Source organism: Cyclopterus lumpus, chromosome 12 (assembly GCF_009769545.1).
Source record: "Cyclopterus lumpus isolate fCycLum1 chromosome 12, fCycLum1.pri, whole genome shotgun sequence".
Taxonomy (NCBI): domain Eukaryota; kingdom Metazoa; phylum Chordata; class Actinopteri; order Perciformes; family Cyclopteridae; genus Cyclopterus; species Cyclopterus lumpus.
In genome coordinates this window covers 9,632,029-9,649,730 of record NC_046977.1, presented here as the reverse complement: position 1 = coordinate 9,649,730, position 17,702 = coordinate 9,632,029, and the positions used below count along the sequence as shown (strand labels likewise).

Here is a 17,702-nt window from a genome sequence, read left to right as displayed (position 1 = left end):
CAGGTTTTATTTGACAAAAACTGTGTGTTGTTTGTGTGATATTATATGTGCTGTTTTAATTCCACATTGTATTAATTCCATTGTATGTGTTGTTGTTTGATTCCGTAGGTGTGAGCAGTGGATCCCGTGTGAAGCAAACTTTGCAAACTACAGCGACTTGAATCAAGTTCCCGAGCGCAGAGCTTCTGGTGACTTCAGCCATGAGTGGGAAGGGTTGTCAGCTCCTGGTGTCTCCTTGCAGCGTGTCCCCATCATTAAGCATTATCAGAGGACACCAGTCCAAATCCATCAGAATAACCATGTCTTCCCCGCAACAAGACAATTTTAGTTCCTCCTCGGACATGGAGAAAGTGAAACGAGGAGCCGTGCACTCCATTGCGTCTGATAAACAGAGCGGAGGCCATGTTGTCCTGCCAACCCTGAGCCTCCGTAGACAGGTGTTGACCAACGGGACTCATCCAAACATTTCGACTGCATCCCTACAAGTGCCTCCTCATCATCCCACAACCAAAACAGTGACAGCCGCCATACAGACGGGACGCTGCTCCTCTAACAACAGCTTCAAAGGTAAAAACAAAGGTTGACAACATCTAATCCACCTAGTGTGTGTGAGCACAATGCAGGTGTAACTCTACTCTCCAGAACAGTGCTTTAATGCTGCAGTATTGGACCTGCAGCAAACTCTGACTCCATTTTATTAGCCGTTAAAGGATACATCCTATAAAATAATGTGTGATGTTGTATAATAAACAACAACTGAGTTACTCATCGCATCTTCGACCTTCACTTATTCTCAGTGTGCTCTTCACAACCTTACTGTCTTCTTGCAAAACGCCTTGTTCTTATTTATTGATTATTAACCAAGCATAAAGCTTTTCCCTACATTTTCTTCAGAGGAAGAAAAGGAATGGAAGGAAGCTCATTAGTGATCAACAGAGCAGAAAGTGTCAGGTTGGTGAGGGAAATTCCACAATCTGCCGTGTAAACCTTAGTTAAAGCAGACTTAATGTGACGTATTTGAGTTTTATTTGCATTTTTTACTGCAATGTCTTTTCCATTTAGTTGTGTATCTTTTTATGTTAACACTTTGCATTCATCTGTTGGGATTTATTGAAAGTGGATACACGTTTTCCCTCTGTTGTAACCTATATACTTTGATAAGGTATCTCCCATATGGATATTCGGTTAATTTAATTTTTGGCTTGTGTCCAGCCGGTTGCTCTGTGTCTGGGCCTACCATGGAAGTCTTTGGCCAGCCAGCCGCTGCTAACCTGACAGTGACCAGCATTCCCATGACCATCGTCACAGGCCAACGGTATACTGCAAGGCCTGCAGCACAACAGCCTCCAACACATCCACACAGTGTGCAGATTCCCCACACTGACGCCAGGTGGGCAATATCAATAAAAGTATGTGATGATGAGCTCACTAAACCTGAAGAGTGATACTAAAGTGGATAACAACAATCTGTATTTCAGATCCTTGCAGTCCAGAGAATCCCTGGCATCCACTACCCTTAGTCTGTTTGAAACGCAGTCAATGTTTAGTGGCAGACATGACTGGTCCTATGGCTACCGTGTGCTTCCACCACTGAGTCTACCTCAGTGCTCCACCCAAGTCAGCGAAGGAGGTGAGCCGCTCAGCCTTCCCCCTGACACAGCCATGTCTGGCACGACCATATCAGGGGGCACGAGCACCTCTGCATCGCTGCCCTCGTACCTTTTTGCGGGAGATGCTGGAAGCCCCAGGCAGTCACGGGCTAAGAAGAGAGCGCTCTCCATGTCGCCTTTGTCGGATGTCATGGGCATTGATTTTAACTCCATCATACGGACCTCACCTACTTCACTTGTGGCCTATATCAATGGTTCCCGCAGCTCTCCAGCCTCCCACCCCACACTCTCACCTGTCCAATCTGAAGGTTATGGTCACTTCCTTGGTGTGAGAGGCTGCTGCATCCCCCACGGCCATCCCTACAGCATGCCAGGTTCTTCGCAGGCTCTGGTCCCTCAGACAGATTATGGCCGTATGCAGATGCTTGAAGAGGGAGGGGGTCTGGAGAGCCAGATGGCTAACATGGTGGTGGACCAGCAGTGTCTCCCTGGGGAAGGAGGGTCACTGGTGAAGAGAGCAGAGAGCTGCAGCCAAACCACCAACAACCTGCTGCCACCTTCACAATTACAGCCAGCCCTGCTGGCTACTATCCAAGAGGCTGCTACTCCACAGGGTCTTCCACCACCCTACCACTCACACCAGCACATCCACCTCACAAGACAGTACTGTAAAATAAAGTCCCCTTCTCAGTTTCCTCTCACACAAGCTCCCATGGTTCATCACAGGCATGGGGTAAACTTTCTACCACAGGTCTCTATGCTAGAGGAAGAAGGAGAGCTGGATGAATATGGGGCTCAATGCTGCAGGTGGTTGGACTGTAGTGCAGTATATGACCAAAGGGAGGAGCTGGTAAAGCACATAGAAAAGCTACATGTGGACCAGCGGAAGGCTGAGGATTTCACATGCCACTGGGTGGGCTGTCCACGCAACTTCAAGGCCTTCAATGCCCGATACAAGCTTCTTATCCACATGAGGGTCCATTCGGGAGAGAAACCCAACAAGTGCACGGTACACCATGTAGATTACAGCTATGTATCTTCTCATGCAACAGAAGTCTGTGTGTCTGTCTGTGTGTCTGTCTGTCTGTCTGTCTGTCTGTCTGTCTGTCTGTCTATTGTCACACTTCATTTCTCTGCTCTGATTCCGTATGCTATCTCACCTTTCAACAATACAGCTTGGCTCTCTCTAAATCAGATGAATATCTTTTTACTAATTTGTGAGAAGACGGAGTGAAGGCAGTCAAAGCAGGAACATGATGAATGTCAGGGGCTGACTGAGTCCAATTCTCAGTGTTCCATTCAAAGCCACAGTATGTAGCTGAAGGCTTTGAAGCCTCCGACTGCAGTGGGGAAAAAGGGCAAATGCCTTCATGTGCTCTGTGTTTATTGCCACGGTTGAGGTAAAAAAGAAAAGAAATGGCCTCTCTCTCCTCTTAACTTTAGTAGTGCTGTAATTAGCAGAGCTCTGTGATAATTGACATGGGAGTTAACTCAATTATGTAGTTATTAAATCAGCACAAAAGAAGCCTCGCACTTTAGGTCTGGCATGGCACCATGGCTCTCCAGTAGCTACTGGGCCTGTCAGCAGCAGGGGTCCTGCCTGGCCACTGTTTGACAAACTTGGCCACCATTATGGAAAGGTGATGCCCCATAGTCTGGCTCTCTATAGGTCTGCATCTGTGGCCAACGAGTTGGCGTTAATCCATGGGGTGGGTTATTGATGGAATAGTAGCTTTGTTTCGCCAAGATTGATGAGTTGTTTCAGTTGTGTTGCAATTTAATGATGCCTCTGTAGTTTGGTTATTGGTTTTAATGCAATGTGGGAATATGTCAAACTAGACACACCAGTAGTTCGAGTCAGATGCTTGCGTCAGCATGCAAACATACTCACATAGACAATGGTAATATGCCGATGTTAAGCAGGTGCTTTTTTGGCCATGTTAGCTGAGTGTTAGCATTTGCTAATGAACAAATACAGCTGAGGCTGATTGGTTTATAACTAAATAGCTGCAAAGCTAATGACATTCCAAAGAATCAGATAATTATAGTTTTAACCTATAGTGGCATTATATGAAATGTCCGTAGATCATCCAAGTAATTACAATTCATCCGAAGGGGGCCAGTTTCATCGCCATCCATCTAATAGCTTTTAAGATATTTGACTAAAAGCCAAAAAGGTCACGCTGTTGGTGGTAATGCAAGACATGTCAGAGGACCACCAAGTGGGATTCATCCTGTTGGGTCTAAATGTCTGTACTAATTTCAGGGCAAGTCTACGAGAAATTTCAGTCAGGACCAATGTGAAGAAACCAACCAACAGACAGACCGTCATTTCAGTTCCATGGAGCTAGAATGGCAAAAGAAATATGTATGGACTGTACACAACTCTGAATTCCCTCCTGTTGTTGTTGTTTTTGTCGCTCCCACTGGGAAAATACCGGAGACTTAGATGAGTAATTGATAAACAACTCGCAAAACATGCCTCATGATGCTGCTTTCAACAAGTCAGTTATTAACGGCCTGCATACCTGCAGTCGACCTTTGGTACCAAAATACTCACTTATTAGTTGAAGCCCGCTCTGTTGCCATGGGGCTGCAAACGGTGGATGGGTCTGTGTTCCAGGTAATCATTCAATAAGTATTCATAGTCACAACCCATTGCCAAAAACAGAATTGTAACAAAGTGGTACTTGTATTTGTGGTATAGTAAATATAGGGCAATCTTATTCTGGAGAAAAGAAGAAAAGGTCAGCACACTAGACTTATCTTTTATTGCACGAAAATGACACAACTTTATTCCGTGCGGATTTTCTTCAAGTTTGAACATTATATATATAATATAATATATGTTATAGCGCAGGCTTTTTCTTTCCTGACATGAGTATATTCATACACTACAATACTGAAATTGTCAAGTCGTTTTAAATGATAGAAAGGCAAGATATGAATTTCACAGAACAGTTAGAAAAGGTAAAAGCACTTAAGTCTTCCAAGATGCAGCACTCAGATTTTCTTAGGAAATGATTGGCGGGTGAATAAACTGATGAATGATGAAGTGCGAGGCCGCAGCAGAACAATAGGGTAGCTTTTGTTACAAATGGAACATGTAGGGCAGGCCCAGGCTTGTACCTGTTGCCCACAATCTGTTTAATGATGATGCCACTGTTTGTTAACATATTCTCAACTCACCAGTCTGTTTGCATCTGTCACTGTGATTTAAACATATGAAGTTTTAAAAGCACGGAGTGAACTTAAAACCCAAACAAGAGATTCCTGTAGTCATTGTGGTTCAGCATGTTAATTATGATTGACATTTTTATATATATATATATATATATATATATATATATATATATATATATATATATATATATATATATATATATTGCTGTGCCATTTTGGCAATTTTTTCTTAGGTGGTTGAGAAATTAATTGCTCTTTTTTTAATTATTACCTTGTACATTGTGACCGGCATGTTTTTTTACTCCTACTCCAACACAACAAAATATCCACTCAATTAATTTAAGTTGTAATGAGTATATTGTGTTTTTACTGAATTCAAAATATGCTGCGTCTTCAGTAAAACAATAATTATACCCAGTGACCATCAGTTATGTTTAAGGTTGGCCAAAATGTAGTTAGTTATTAATGCTTTGATCAATCAGTAGGGTAAAAATGAAACAGTAATTCCATGCTAATCCACTACATTGTCATACATGAGCAGCTTGTAATTAAAGCCTCGCTAACACTGAAACGCAGGTCTAATTTGATGGCAGGTTTGGTAACATTTTAATCAACATCCTGACAATTGTCTAGAGGGAGCTAACTTAAGTAACTGGAATACTCTTTCACGTTACAGCTCCAGTCATTATTTTGCTTTAGTAAACAAAGCCGTCATTGATCCAGAACGCTAAACTCCCTCCTCTGTTTCATGAGAAGTCACAATCCATCACCTGATGAGGTAACAATGATGATTGAGTCCATGGCCCACTGATGAAAACATTTGCATTTGCAGTATTATGTCTAGTATAATATTTGAATTATTATTAAGTGAGACGTGAGATCCAATAAACACACCTGCAATTACCACTTGGTTCCATAGTCGCCGCCTAAAAAGAAAAAAAAATAGATCTTCGATAAGTAACTTATATTACACCATTAATATATAGTTGTAACACCTCTCCAGGAATGAAGAAGGACATTTTTAAAATAATATATACAGTGTAAGAAAACGGGTGAAAGGAAAAAGCGCAAAGCGGGGAGAAACCTCACTTGTGAAACAGAAGAGTGGAGTCCAGCGTGAACTGACCTCAGGCTGAGACTGGGCTTTAGACAGACTCCGCTGGCACAGACGGCTGCTGCCATTGTTCAGCCAGGCCACGAGTACCTGCCAGGGCCTGTCAGAAGCTGGCTGTAACACTGATCTACACTGAGGAGTCATGCTGCTTTCTTTTCAGCCCAAATGTCCCTCACGACAAACTAAAAAGCTTTATGAGAGCTTTATGAGACAGAGAAAGAGAGCTACACGGTTAGCCAACCCTGGCTAGTCCAGGACTATTGGCCTGCTCTCACTTTATGCTGCTTCTCACTCGTCTGACCACGTTGCAGAACGAGAGACTGATGTATCATTGCTGGTAAACCGCTGGTCTAGATCTTATGCTTCTATACAATTTCCAGAATGCAATCACCATCTATTTAACATTCATCAATATTTGTCATAACGTTAAAATGGGCCAATATCTTTGCTTCAAACTGAGTTTGGTAAAAAAAGTTATTCTTTTTATTTCCAAGTTCAATTGAAGACGCTGGATGATTTTTCAAAATAGATGTGAGGAAATAGCTGTGTCGTGATGATGAAGAAAGGAAAGTAATTATATGTGGAATGCAGAGGAAGGTCATTAGTGAACTATAAATGGGCAGGGACATTTTGATTTGGCTTTGGCAGTGATGACTGAGAGGTATCAGTATGTCAGGAATCTAGTCTTAGAGAAATAATAACAAAAATGGACATGGTCTGTGTGTTTTCTCCATAAAACCTAGTAATCACATTCCAACTGCCCTGTGAACAAGAAGAGGGGAGTAAAGTCCTAATCTGAGAAAAGTAGACAGACGTATTGAGCCCTAAAGTGTGTGTGTGTGTGTGTGTGTGTGTGCGTGTGCGTGTGTGTGTATATGAAATAGATATTGATATATAATGTAGTCATTCTTCAGTCTGAGGTATGCTGTAAATATATGTACTGTATACTACAAGTGACTTTACTCGTGTTGTAACTGATAGCGACCCGATGTCAAGGTGATGCAAGATAAAGGATTCAAAACTCAAATGACAGAACAGTGATGAGTGCATAAACACTGCCCCCTGCTGGTGACATAAGACATGTGTAGAATATTATATTTGTGTTGAAGTGAAGGAAAAAATAATAATAATATATATCTTCTTCTTTTTTAAACAGTGGGCAAGTAAATGTACTCTTTCACATTTAAAAAAGATTTGTAAGTTTGAGAAAATATAATTTTTTTGAAAGCCACATAGTTCTGTGTCATAACAAGAGGGCAAACAAAACAGAACATAATAAGAAAAATAGGTGAGAAATAATCATGTATTTATACTATGTGTGTGCCTCTTTCAAATTAGTATCATATTGACCAATGTTGACTTTATTACCTGTCAGAGGAGAGCCATGACTGTAATCAAAACGGTTCAAGAGCAGTAACCATTTAATTTTGGGTATGTTATTTTTAGGCTTGTGCACAGAAATAGAGTGCTTATTGATGGAGTCAAGCATCATAAGTTAACTGATTCTTTCATTTTAAAAAATGGTCTGTAATGAGTCTGCTAGCTTAATGAGTCTGTATCAAACTCATTAAACTAGCTTCAATCATCAGTGTTACATTTGTAGATATCTCCTCCTCATAGGGTGGCGTGCTCTGTGCCCTATCTAGGTTATATGCTCACAATATTCTTCAATTCATTTTATCTTAACAATAACATCCATATGTGTAAAAAAGAAATGAATAAAAGGCACAGTGATCTAAATAAGTAAGTATATTTTCACCGAAAAAATGCAGCATTGTAGAAATCGGCTGAGGGTGAGAGTAATGTGGTTGTATACTAATCCAACATAGAGACAAGCAATACAGTCTGCTCACTATGAATAATAGCAGGGAGTTGCAGTTGTCTAACTAAAATGCACTCGTCTCCACCAAATGTTTACACTTTTCAGGGCTTTGCTGCTCCATAGCTGATCGGCTGTCAACCATGAAACTATAGCAGTGAGCAGTTAGGGCTTACATTAGTGTCAGTTGAGACTAAATGGCAAGTCATTTTATCTTTTCAAAAGGTTCTCTATATTTCCTCTTTCACTCCCTCCCACACACTGAGGTCAGCAGGCCTTTGTCTGCAGCGACTTTCAGCTAATAAGCTCATAGCTCCAGGTATATGTGAAACATCCTATTGGAAATAATTGCAGAGCTTATAATGGATATTGCACTGGAGGGAGTCAACAGCCAAAAACATAATTGGCCCCCAGGCCTTTTTTAAGTGTAGTATAAATACATTTTTGGGAACCTGATATCAATGTCCTGCTTGAACAACGTTTACTGTGTTTACATGGGGTTACAGTTCGAGGGCTGCAAGAAGGCTTTCTCTAGACTTGAAAATCTCAAGATCCACCTGCGTAGCCACACGGGGGAGAAACCTTACATGTGTCAGCACCCGGGATGTCAGAAGACTTTCAGCAACTCAAGTGACAGAGCTAAGCACCAGCGTACACACCTGGACACAGTGAGTGGCAGCCTTGCAAAAACACACTCAATTATCGATGGGATTTCAAAGCTTGTGTGTGTGTGTGTATTGTTGCCTCTATGTGGAGTCCGGTAAGTTTTCATATTTCTGTGATTGTACAGAAACCATATACCTGCCAAGTGCCTGGCTGTGCAAAGCGTTACACTGATCCCAGCTCCTTGAGGAAGCACGTGAAATCCCACTCTACGAAAGAACGTCAGTTACGGAAGAAGGTACAGACTACGACGTGTGCTGTAACACAATTCACTAGATTTGTACAAGCACTATTGTTCTTGAGAATGTATTTGAATGAGAAACGTTATAGCAAGTAACGCAACTGAAAGAGCGTGTAAGCTGCCTTCTGAAAAAAAATGGATTTGTAAAAGATGTTGGCGGGGTCCAGGTGGCCAAATCTCATTAGTGAAGATTGCAAGTAGACAGCATCACTTCCACAACATTACACCCACAAACAAAACAAAATATACATCAACACATCATGTCATTGTGCTTTCTTTTCCCCAATTAGCTGACAGTATTGAGCATTGTACTCTCTGTGAAGTGCTCTCCATTCCACTCTGTTTAACTCTTTCTCTTTCATTGCAGTCAGATGACAATACATCCACTTGCTCTCACACCGAACAAACTTGCAGAAAAATACATCTGATTATGTTGTTTGACGGATCTTTGTCCAATTGTCACCTTCATTTTCCTCTCTGGTTGACTCCATTTCAAAGTTGCCCATTATGGCAATGCAGTGCTTCAGTTCAGATTGCTGCATGTATGTGTGAGATGTATTCTCTTTAGCTCTTACTCAGGGTGATGTCACCATAGATACAAAGAAGGTGGGTAGTGACTAAAAAGGGTGACATTTTACAAAGTCTCCCACATGCACAACTTCTCTTGTCTAAATCTAAAGAAAAATATGTATAGTAATTGGGATTCAACTGATGTTATATTTATTTCTTACCAAGAACACTGCAAAATTCGAACATGTATGCTGTCCACCAGCCATTTCTTGTCCTGTCTGCAAACAGTTCTGATGGTAGAAAACAGGCTTTAAAGCTATTATCCTTAAGATGTTTATATTGATTGATACTATTTTTGGCTGGCATTTATTCTGCTATAACCCTTTTTAGACATAGAAAAAACATAAAAGCGCACAATGCAAAATACTCTCTCATCACTATGAAGGTGTAACAAGTACTATTGTAGATAGAACTATTACAGTTGAATAATAATACGATTCAAAGTAAATTCTTCCAGAATGCTCTTGCTGTATGTATTCTGTCCACCGCTGTTCAGGATTATGCTCCATGTGCCATGTCTCTAGATGAAATCCACTGCTGATGACGCGCTGACAGACTGTTTAACCATCCACCCTCTGCAACCAAGCCTTTCTCCTCTGGCGAGGATAGACTTGAACTCTCCGCCTTGTGCCTCCCATGAGATATATTCTGGTATGTGTACGTCCTTTCGTACGGCTCTTTGCATTAATATGTCTGGTATGAAACTAGATACCTTAGCACAGTGGTTCCTTTTTTCAGTGATGTACCACCTGTGAAATATATACCCCATAACCAGCGCAAAGCCTTTTTGGTAAAAAAAAAAAAGAAAAGATGTAATGCACAGCGCTGTGCCATCAGTGTCTGATTTAATATAGAATTAAATTTAGTTTATGAACTGACACTTATATTTTATTGAATATTTATTAAACAGCTATTTTTAAAGGATTTTTTAATGGATGCTCATTTTAAATATATATATTTTTAAATCTCACGTACCCCCTGGAGTGCCTTCACGTACCCCCATTTGAGAAGCACTGCCTTAGCATATACACCCCCGCAACCATTTTCACATAATAGGTTTATCCATTAGATTCAGGCTGTGGTGGACAGCCCTGAAGTGTCTCTTCCCTGTTCCTCAGCTGCTCCACAGGGACGAGACTCCTCCAGCAATCCTCACCGGGCTTTGTTGTGCTACTCGCAAGATGAATACAGGTACTGAGGATTTTTGTCATTGTGTCTGGTTTGGCGATTTTATATTTAAGTTTAAACATCTTAACAAAATCATTCAAGCAACTTTAGTATTTTCCAATTCATGCATCCCATAATGAGACAAGAATTCCAAATGTCATTAAAAGTGTGCACATACCCATTCATAAGAGAAAAAGACAAAGCCTTGAATCTTTTTGAAATACTGTGCAATATAACCATACGCAGCAACAGTTGGAGCCGTTAGCCAACTGGTATTTTATTTTTATTTTCTATTCCCACTGGCACAGTAAGAACTTTAACCATCACTGATTTAAATGCTTTACAAATGCTTTGATGATCTGAAACAATCAACTTAAACATTGGTTGTCATGGCAGCAAGACTAGAAGCTCATAATTAGAATATTCAGTTTAAGAGAAAGCACTATTTTGTACCCTGACAAAAGTGTCTAGCTGGAGGGTTTTGATAGTTTGTGGGAAGAGGCTTTACAAGTTTGGGATAGCCAGCGACACATTTCCCTGGTCAATCCATAGGAAAACACCCCTTCTATTAAACACTTCAAAAGCATGATGAAGTATTTCAGTCGCTCTGAGCAGCCAGATGCTCACGGCTCCTCACTGGTTGGGTTTGTTCTCATATCAGCAGTAGGCCAAAGCATTCACTGCGGGGTTCTGGGAGGACAATTGGCCTGCCTGCCTTGGCTCATTGGTCCTGACTGCTGGTATTAAAGGATGCTATAGTCACCGACAAGAGCAGCTAAGGAATTCAATAAGTGAAACATAGAAAAATACCATTTAAAAAAAGTGTGAGAAGAGAGATGCTGTAATTACTTTTTTAGAAGTTAAATTGATTGTAAAATCCTTGTTGCTGTTTTCTGTACACTGTTCTGGGAATCTTTTTGGTTCCCATTCAGTCCTTGCATATTGTCAACAAACTCTGACTCCTAATGTATTCTTGTTATTGGCGAGTAGACTTCCAAAAAGTGTTACTTGGCCAAACCTAACAGCAGGGGTTTCAGCTCCCATGGTCACTGAACAATATTTACTTTGACTAGTTTAATCCACTTTATTTAACAATGTGTTAAATCAATCTGAAAGTAATGTTCTTGATTTTCTTAATGTTGTAACAATAAGCAACAGAGGTATAACAATTTAGGTAACGATTTACTGTGAAAAACACTTTTCAAGAAACTTTTCTTGGTTATAACAATGTAATTTATCTTATCGGGAAACATTTCACGCTATAACAAGATAAAAAAAGAGTAATAATTTATATCCTTATAACATGAAAGTTTCATAAGTCATAATGAGAGGAGGTGTGAACTGGCAACTGAACCTTTATGTTATAACAATAAGTTATCATGGACAAGATAAGTAGTATATTGTTAAAACAAGACATTTTTCTTGTTATAACGTGACAAGTTTGTACATCGTAATAATGTGAAAATACATCTTGATATAACATGAAAATATATTGCTGTAACAATAAAAGTTGATAACTGATCCGTTTTTCTTTTTCTGGCGTGGCAGCAATACGCTGCCGTACATATCCTTATAGCAATAAATATCTGCGAAAGCTGGATTTCTTTACTCCATTACATGCATGTATAAAAGATGAAAAAGTTGATAGAGGGAACTTTCTGCATTTTATTAAGTGGTTATTTCAAGCAAGTAAAGAATTGCCTAAGGACAATCATAAATGATGACTGGTTTATTTCATGTTGCTGAAGTTTGTGTCATATTAACTGTGTGAAAGCGTCACCTGGTCATTGCCTGATGAAGGATTAATTAAGGCTTTATTTGCTGTCTAACTGATAACCATGCATGAAACTGAGGCTAAAATGGAATTAACCAAAAATGTCCAGTTGAAGTATGATTAAAGGGTGATGTAGTTTGTCTTTACATTATATTTCATTAAAAAATATATATCTTTATAGAAACCATCATACACATATATACATTCATATACATATAATAGAGGATTCAGACAACAAGGTCAACACCTGTAGAATGTGTTGCATTTCAGTACATTACCATGCAGAAATACTTTGTGAAGAACGTACAGCATATTCTATAAACCTTGATTCCATTCAGTGCGTAGTAGTTTTTAATGTGAGAAATATTGAGAAATCTTTTAATATAAAAAATATAACATAGAGCGTACAAGTTGATGTAATCCAGCCTCAAACGTACCATACATTTAAATCACGAAACAACGCTCAAAATTAGATTATCTACATTCTTAATTGCATTGTTTTGGAAATCATGACTGCACCAGGATGTTACCACATGGTTCACAGTAGGTAAATAAGTAATAATTGCTTTCTTTCTTTAATAATAAAAACATGCATTGTTCTTTTTCTTTATCCCACAAACAGAGTGTTTAATTCAGTCTGATATATTTCAGGTTTGTTGATCCCTCCCCTCACCAGCTCTTCCCCAGGGACCAGTGTGGGCCCTGCTCTCCCACCTGCCTCCCTCATCCTCCCAATGGGACGTCCCTACAGAACAAGCCGGATCTGAAGCCGCCCGGCCAGCCTCTTGATCTGGCAGAGCACAATCCAGGTACTCAGAGGTTAATTATCTTAAAGGTTTGCCAAATAGATGTAAATACAGTTGTGCATCTGAAAAAGTAGTGTAAGTGTAATATCTGAATAGCCTATATTAGCAATTGCCTAGGCAGTTTGACAATCTGAACGGATTTCCTCACATGCACATTACTCGTGCATTATATCTTTACGATGTGTAGCAGGTGGCTGGTGATTTTTCTTGTTAGACAGAATCCGGCAGCTCCGCTCTTTGTACCTTTAAATAGATATCACCTCTTTTCCCCGCGGACTTGACAGCCAACGTGATGTTGACAAGGTTTTCAGAAACACACAATTACATTTTAACTGCTACTGAAATAAAGATTAATTTATGAGGTCTATTGTTACTTTTCTACAGGATTGTGTGATATAAGGAGAGAAACTAAGGACGTTATTGAGTTGTTCTTTACAATGTGGATAAAGGCTTTCGCATTTTCCCCGTAGAGCTCTCAGGGCAGATTACAATGCTATATTCTCCTCCACAATATGGCGGAATCACAGCACAGACCAGCTCAAGTCACCTGATGCAAGTTGATGCCTTCGGTGACAGCCTCACTCCAGCAGCCAATAATCCCAGTGGGGGGGCATCCTTACAAACAGCTCTTTCCTGCATCACAGGTAATGAAATTACTTTCCAAACTAAGTTACTCAAACATGAGCAATCCATCGGATCTTTCAACTGTGTGTCTGTGTGTGTGTGTGTGTGTGTGTGTGTGTGTGTGTGTGTGTGTGTGTGTGTGTGTGTGTGTGTGTGTGTGTGTGTGTGTGTGTGTGTGTGTGTGTGTGTGTGTGTGTGTGTGTGTGTGTGTGTGTGTGTGTGTGTGTGTGTGTGTGTGTGTGTGTGTGTGTGTGTGTGCGTGCGTGCGTGCGTGCGTGCGTGCGTGTGTGTGTGGCCGGCCACAGGCACATCTGCAGGATTTGATGTCCACAGTCAAGCACAGGATGTGGATCCTAACCAAGGACTGCACGGAGGGGACTTCTTCAGTGTGGTGGACCACTGCACAAGCCAGATCTCCTGCATCTATACAGAGGGATGATATTACTACTGGCGGTTTTGTGCCTTTGCACTATTGTGTGTCCCCGTGCGATTTAAAAGGAGACAGTTCACTCCAAAATCAAAATCACGTTTCCCTCTGACCTGTAGTTCTATTTATCACTCAGATGGTTTTGGTGGGAGTATCCTTGGAGATATCATCTGTAGATCTCTGCCTTCTCTTGAACATAATGTGACTATGGCACTTGGCTTGTGGTGCTCAAAGCACCCAAAACATTTATTTTAAAAACTAAACAAATGTTTCTTTCCAGAATCATGAACCGGTAACTCAAGTTAATCCACAGTCTTTGTTGTGAGCAGTTTCCTTTGGGGAATATAATTCCCGTTATATTGGAGAAGGGCAGACATCTCGATTGTTGATATCTCCAAACCTAGAAAATTCACACAAAAACAATTTAGATTGATAAATAGCACCAAAGGTAAGAGGAAAAATATGTGATTTTATTTCCGGTTAAACTGTCCCTTAAGTCAAATGGTCAAAGAACACTTTAGATGGCGCCACATCTTAGCAGCAGCTTCATTTTTGATTGACTGATTAATTGATTGACTCGTTGATTGATTTAAAAAACAATTCAAGATGCTGCTTCCTGGGCCTTGAAGGAATTGACTTTTACATTCTCAATGCAAGTTTATCTCTCTTCGACTAAATCTCTATAAATGTACTATTGGCTCAACAGACTGGCTTCTGCCTCCATAATCAATGTATAAGAGTGCCTGAGCCGACTGGATTTAAATGTTTACTTTCTCTATTTTTTCAAACCGCTTGTGTAGAACAATGTTCATAAGTACTTCGGTAGTTTTTGGTTACATTTTTCACAATATTCAACACTGCAATCAAAGCAAAGTATGCAAGGGAAGGTTTTTCTTAGAACCATGGCTTTGTAACTATAGTAACAAGACAGCCTTACCATTCCGCTGTAATGTTCATAGACATCACCTGTTGTTTGAGTATAGTCCTGTTATGTGCAATGATTGCTCCTGTGCCTGGATCATAAGGTGGAGTTATGTTGGTGACCATACCAATGATTTTACATGTTTTAGCTTAATTACTGCAAATGACCCTTTCTCAACGCATGGCTTTGTGCTGTACATTGTTTTAAATGCCTCCCATCCAGTTATGTCCATGTGGTATGAAAAGGAAGACTTTAAAACTGGCTTGACATTTGTAAACTATCAGTGACTATAGCTGCTTTAATTTGCCGGTTACCTAATTGTTGCATTTTAATGCAGGACAGACTTTTCAATCCAGTTTGCACTTTCAGCTGCATAGCCATGCAACCATAACATGACTATATAAGTATTAAAACAAAAAGAAAAACAGACATGGATCACCATAGGCTACCATGCACAAATGCAAATTCGAGGTCCCTGCAAATGTTGGATTTTTCTAGTGTAGTGAACCGTCCATGAGGATTAATACTTTTAAAAACTACTCAAATCTTATTGTGATCAGCAGCAGTGTAAAGTACACATTGGTTGTAGTAAATAGGCTAAAATAAGCAAGAGCTACTGCTATGGTGTTTTCACTTTTGAACATATTTGGAATAGATCAATAAAAAGACAATCATTTGTACTCTTGTTTTTTATTTGTCGTATACAATGTGTCTCTGTGTAAAATGAAGATGCACCAAACTCTTGTGGATCAGTTTATGGTGGCTAATTTAATTTGTTCTTGTATGAAATTGAAAGGACAAAACTCTTTTAGTTGAAAGAAATAATTCTTTTAGCAAATGAGTGTCAAGCTTCAGATGGGGGTTTCAGTAGTTGCCTAGCAACAACATCAGCGTTTCCAAAAAGCATCTGTTTCGTACTGCTAACCAAAAAAAGTGTTGTGGACGACGTGGAAACAGGTGGTTAGTTAAGCTCTGTATCTAGTAGGGATACATTTAATTCAGTATTTAATTGTTCAGGAGGAGAGACGCATTTATAAAGAGGGGTTATCTTTTCAATAACAAAGTAGGGCAGCGAGAATAATCTCAAAATGCAACACGATTGTCATTAAATACACTGAAGCACAGAAGAATGGTATTAACTCTTGGCCTATGCAGCCATCTGGGTGGTGTATACTGGGAACTGCCCCTGCACACTTGTGGTTTCTAATCCATGCAAAAACTAATGTATAACAGGTTGATGGAAGGCAATCATTCAGTCAGCATTCATTTTAAGTGTATACCACTGGTGTTAGCCCCACTTTTCTTCCAGCTCTTGCATTTTTGATATAAGTCTGGCTTTCATTTGGTCATAAACGTTGTGCTTTTTGTTCAGCTCTCAAATATGATAAATAAAAATATTTCTAATCAAATGAAAAATGTATTTATGATCCTTATTTCTATGGCGATGTCAGAACAAATGAAAATGTATTATGGCCTACTTCTGTAAAACAGTGGCGGTGGAGAGGTTCAATGGTGAAGTGGCTTGTTTCTCACATCTAGAAACTGTAGACACAGTACAGATCATTCAAGGCTTAACATGGAGTTATTTGTTTCACTCACATTTGATGATTTGATGGACTCATGGGCTCTTGGTTGGATTTTCACTTATGTTTATTAATTATTGAAATCAAACTCAAACCAAACTCAAAAGTTAATAAAATAAAGTACATAATTTGTCCCAAAAGCAAGTATAACGAAATAAATCAAGCTATTTCGTTTTTTTATGTTTCCTTCACGTCGAGGCTACTGTTGACAAACTCCTCTTTGCCTTTCCACACCTGGCATGGTTCATTTGGCCAGGGCGAAAGAGGTCACGTGTTAGTATATCCTTTTTCTGGTCAACTAAAAGGCAACCACTAGGTGGTATCGATCATCATTTTCCAAACTATTTGCTCATTTTTTATCAAACAACAAAAGTGTCTGATACAGATGAACCATATGGTTGCTTGCATTCAATTTTGTGTAATTAACAAGTGAATGTCAAAAGAAACATATCTCCGTGGCAAACTAAATTCCTCATTATAGAAAGGCAAATGAAAAAGGCAACACCCAGATGTTGCTGACACTGAGACAAAGACACGAGTGGGTTGTTGCAGTAGTTTTGGGAATACATGTTGCTCTTTGTGGCAGGCTTTGATGGCAGACCTGTAACCTCGAGGCCAGTGTGCAAATGACAGACATAGTAATACTGTAACTAACTCTTTCCCTGTCTTTGGCCAACACTTAGATACACTTGGCATCCTCAGAATCTCACAATACACGCATATATCATATAGAAGCACAATCATAACCATATTGTGTATGTCGTAGCTTAATTATGACAGTATGGAAATAAAAAGAAATTCCTAAATGATTATCCAACAACATAATGCGCTTCCTGGTTCAGGATTAGGTCTTTATAAAACGTAGGTTCATCCTCTAATGGAAAACTACAGACATTACAGTCGTTGTTTTCTTTTTTTAAATTAAACATCCTATCGCATGTTGTTTTTCATTCTCGATTTATTTAACGTCTCCAAATAAATCAGACTAAACGCATATTCGCTCGGGTTTAGTTAACCGTTTAAACCCAATATGCTCAAACACATATAATCAAATCACACCGAAAATATTTTTATATATATATATATTTCGGTGTGATTTTATTTCCGTGAGACTGTATGAAGTGCGCTTTAATCTCCTCCCACCTGCCTGGTGAGGTTGCGCGCTCCCGGTGAGTTTTATAGCAACTGTTGCCCAGTGA

General features: G+C 39.7%; 1 protein-coding gene across 1 annotated transcript; it reads left to right on the top strand.

Moving 5' to 3' along the window:
* Nucleotides 1-200: 200 nt before the first annotated feature.
* glis3 (GLIS family zinc finger 3) lies at nucleotides 201-14,010 on the top strand. Its single transcript, XM_034547317.1, has 10 exons — nucleotides 201-567; nucleotides 1,213-1,390; nucleotides 1,479-2,619; nucleotides 8,233-8,394; nucleotides 8,517-8,627; nucleotides 9,725-9,851; nucleotides 10,319-10,391; nucleotides 12,793-12,950; nucleotides 13,418-13,591; nucleotides 13,877-14,010. Exons 1-10 carry the CDS (start codon nucleotides 201-203, stop codon nucleotides 14,008-14,010), a joined length of 2,625 nt encoding a protein of 874 aa, XP_034403208.1.
* Nucleotides 14,011-17,702: the final 3,692 nt, after the last annotated feature.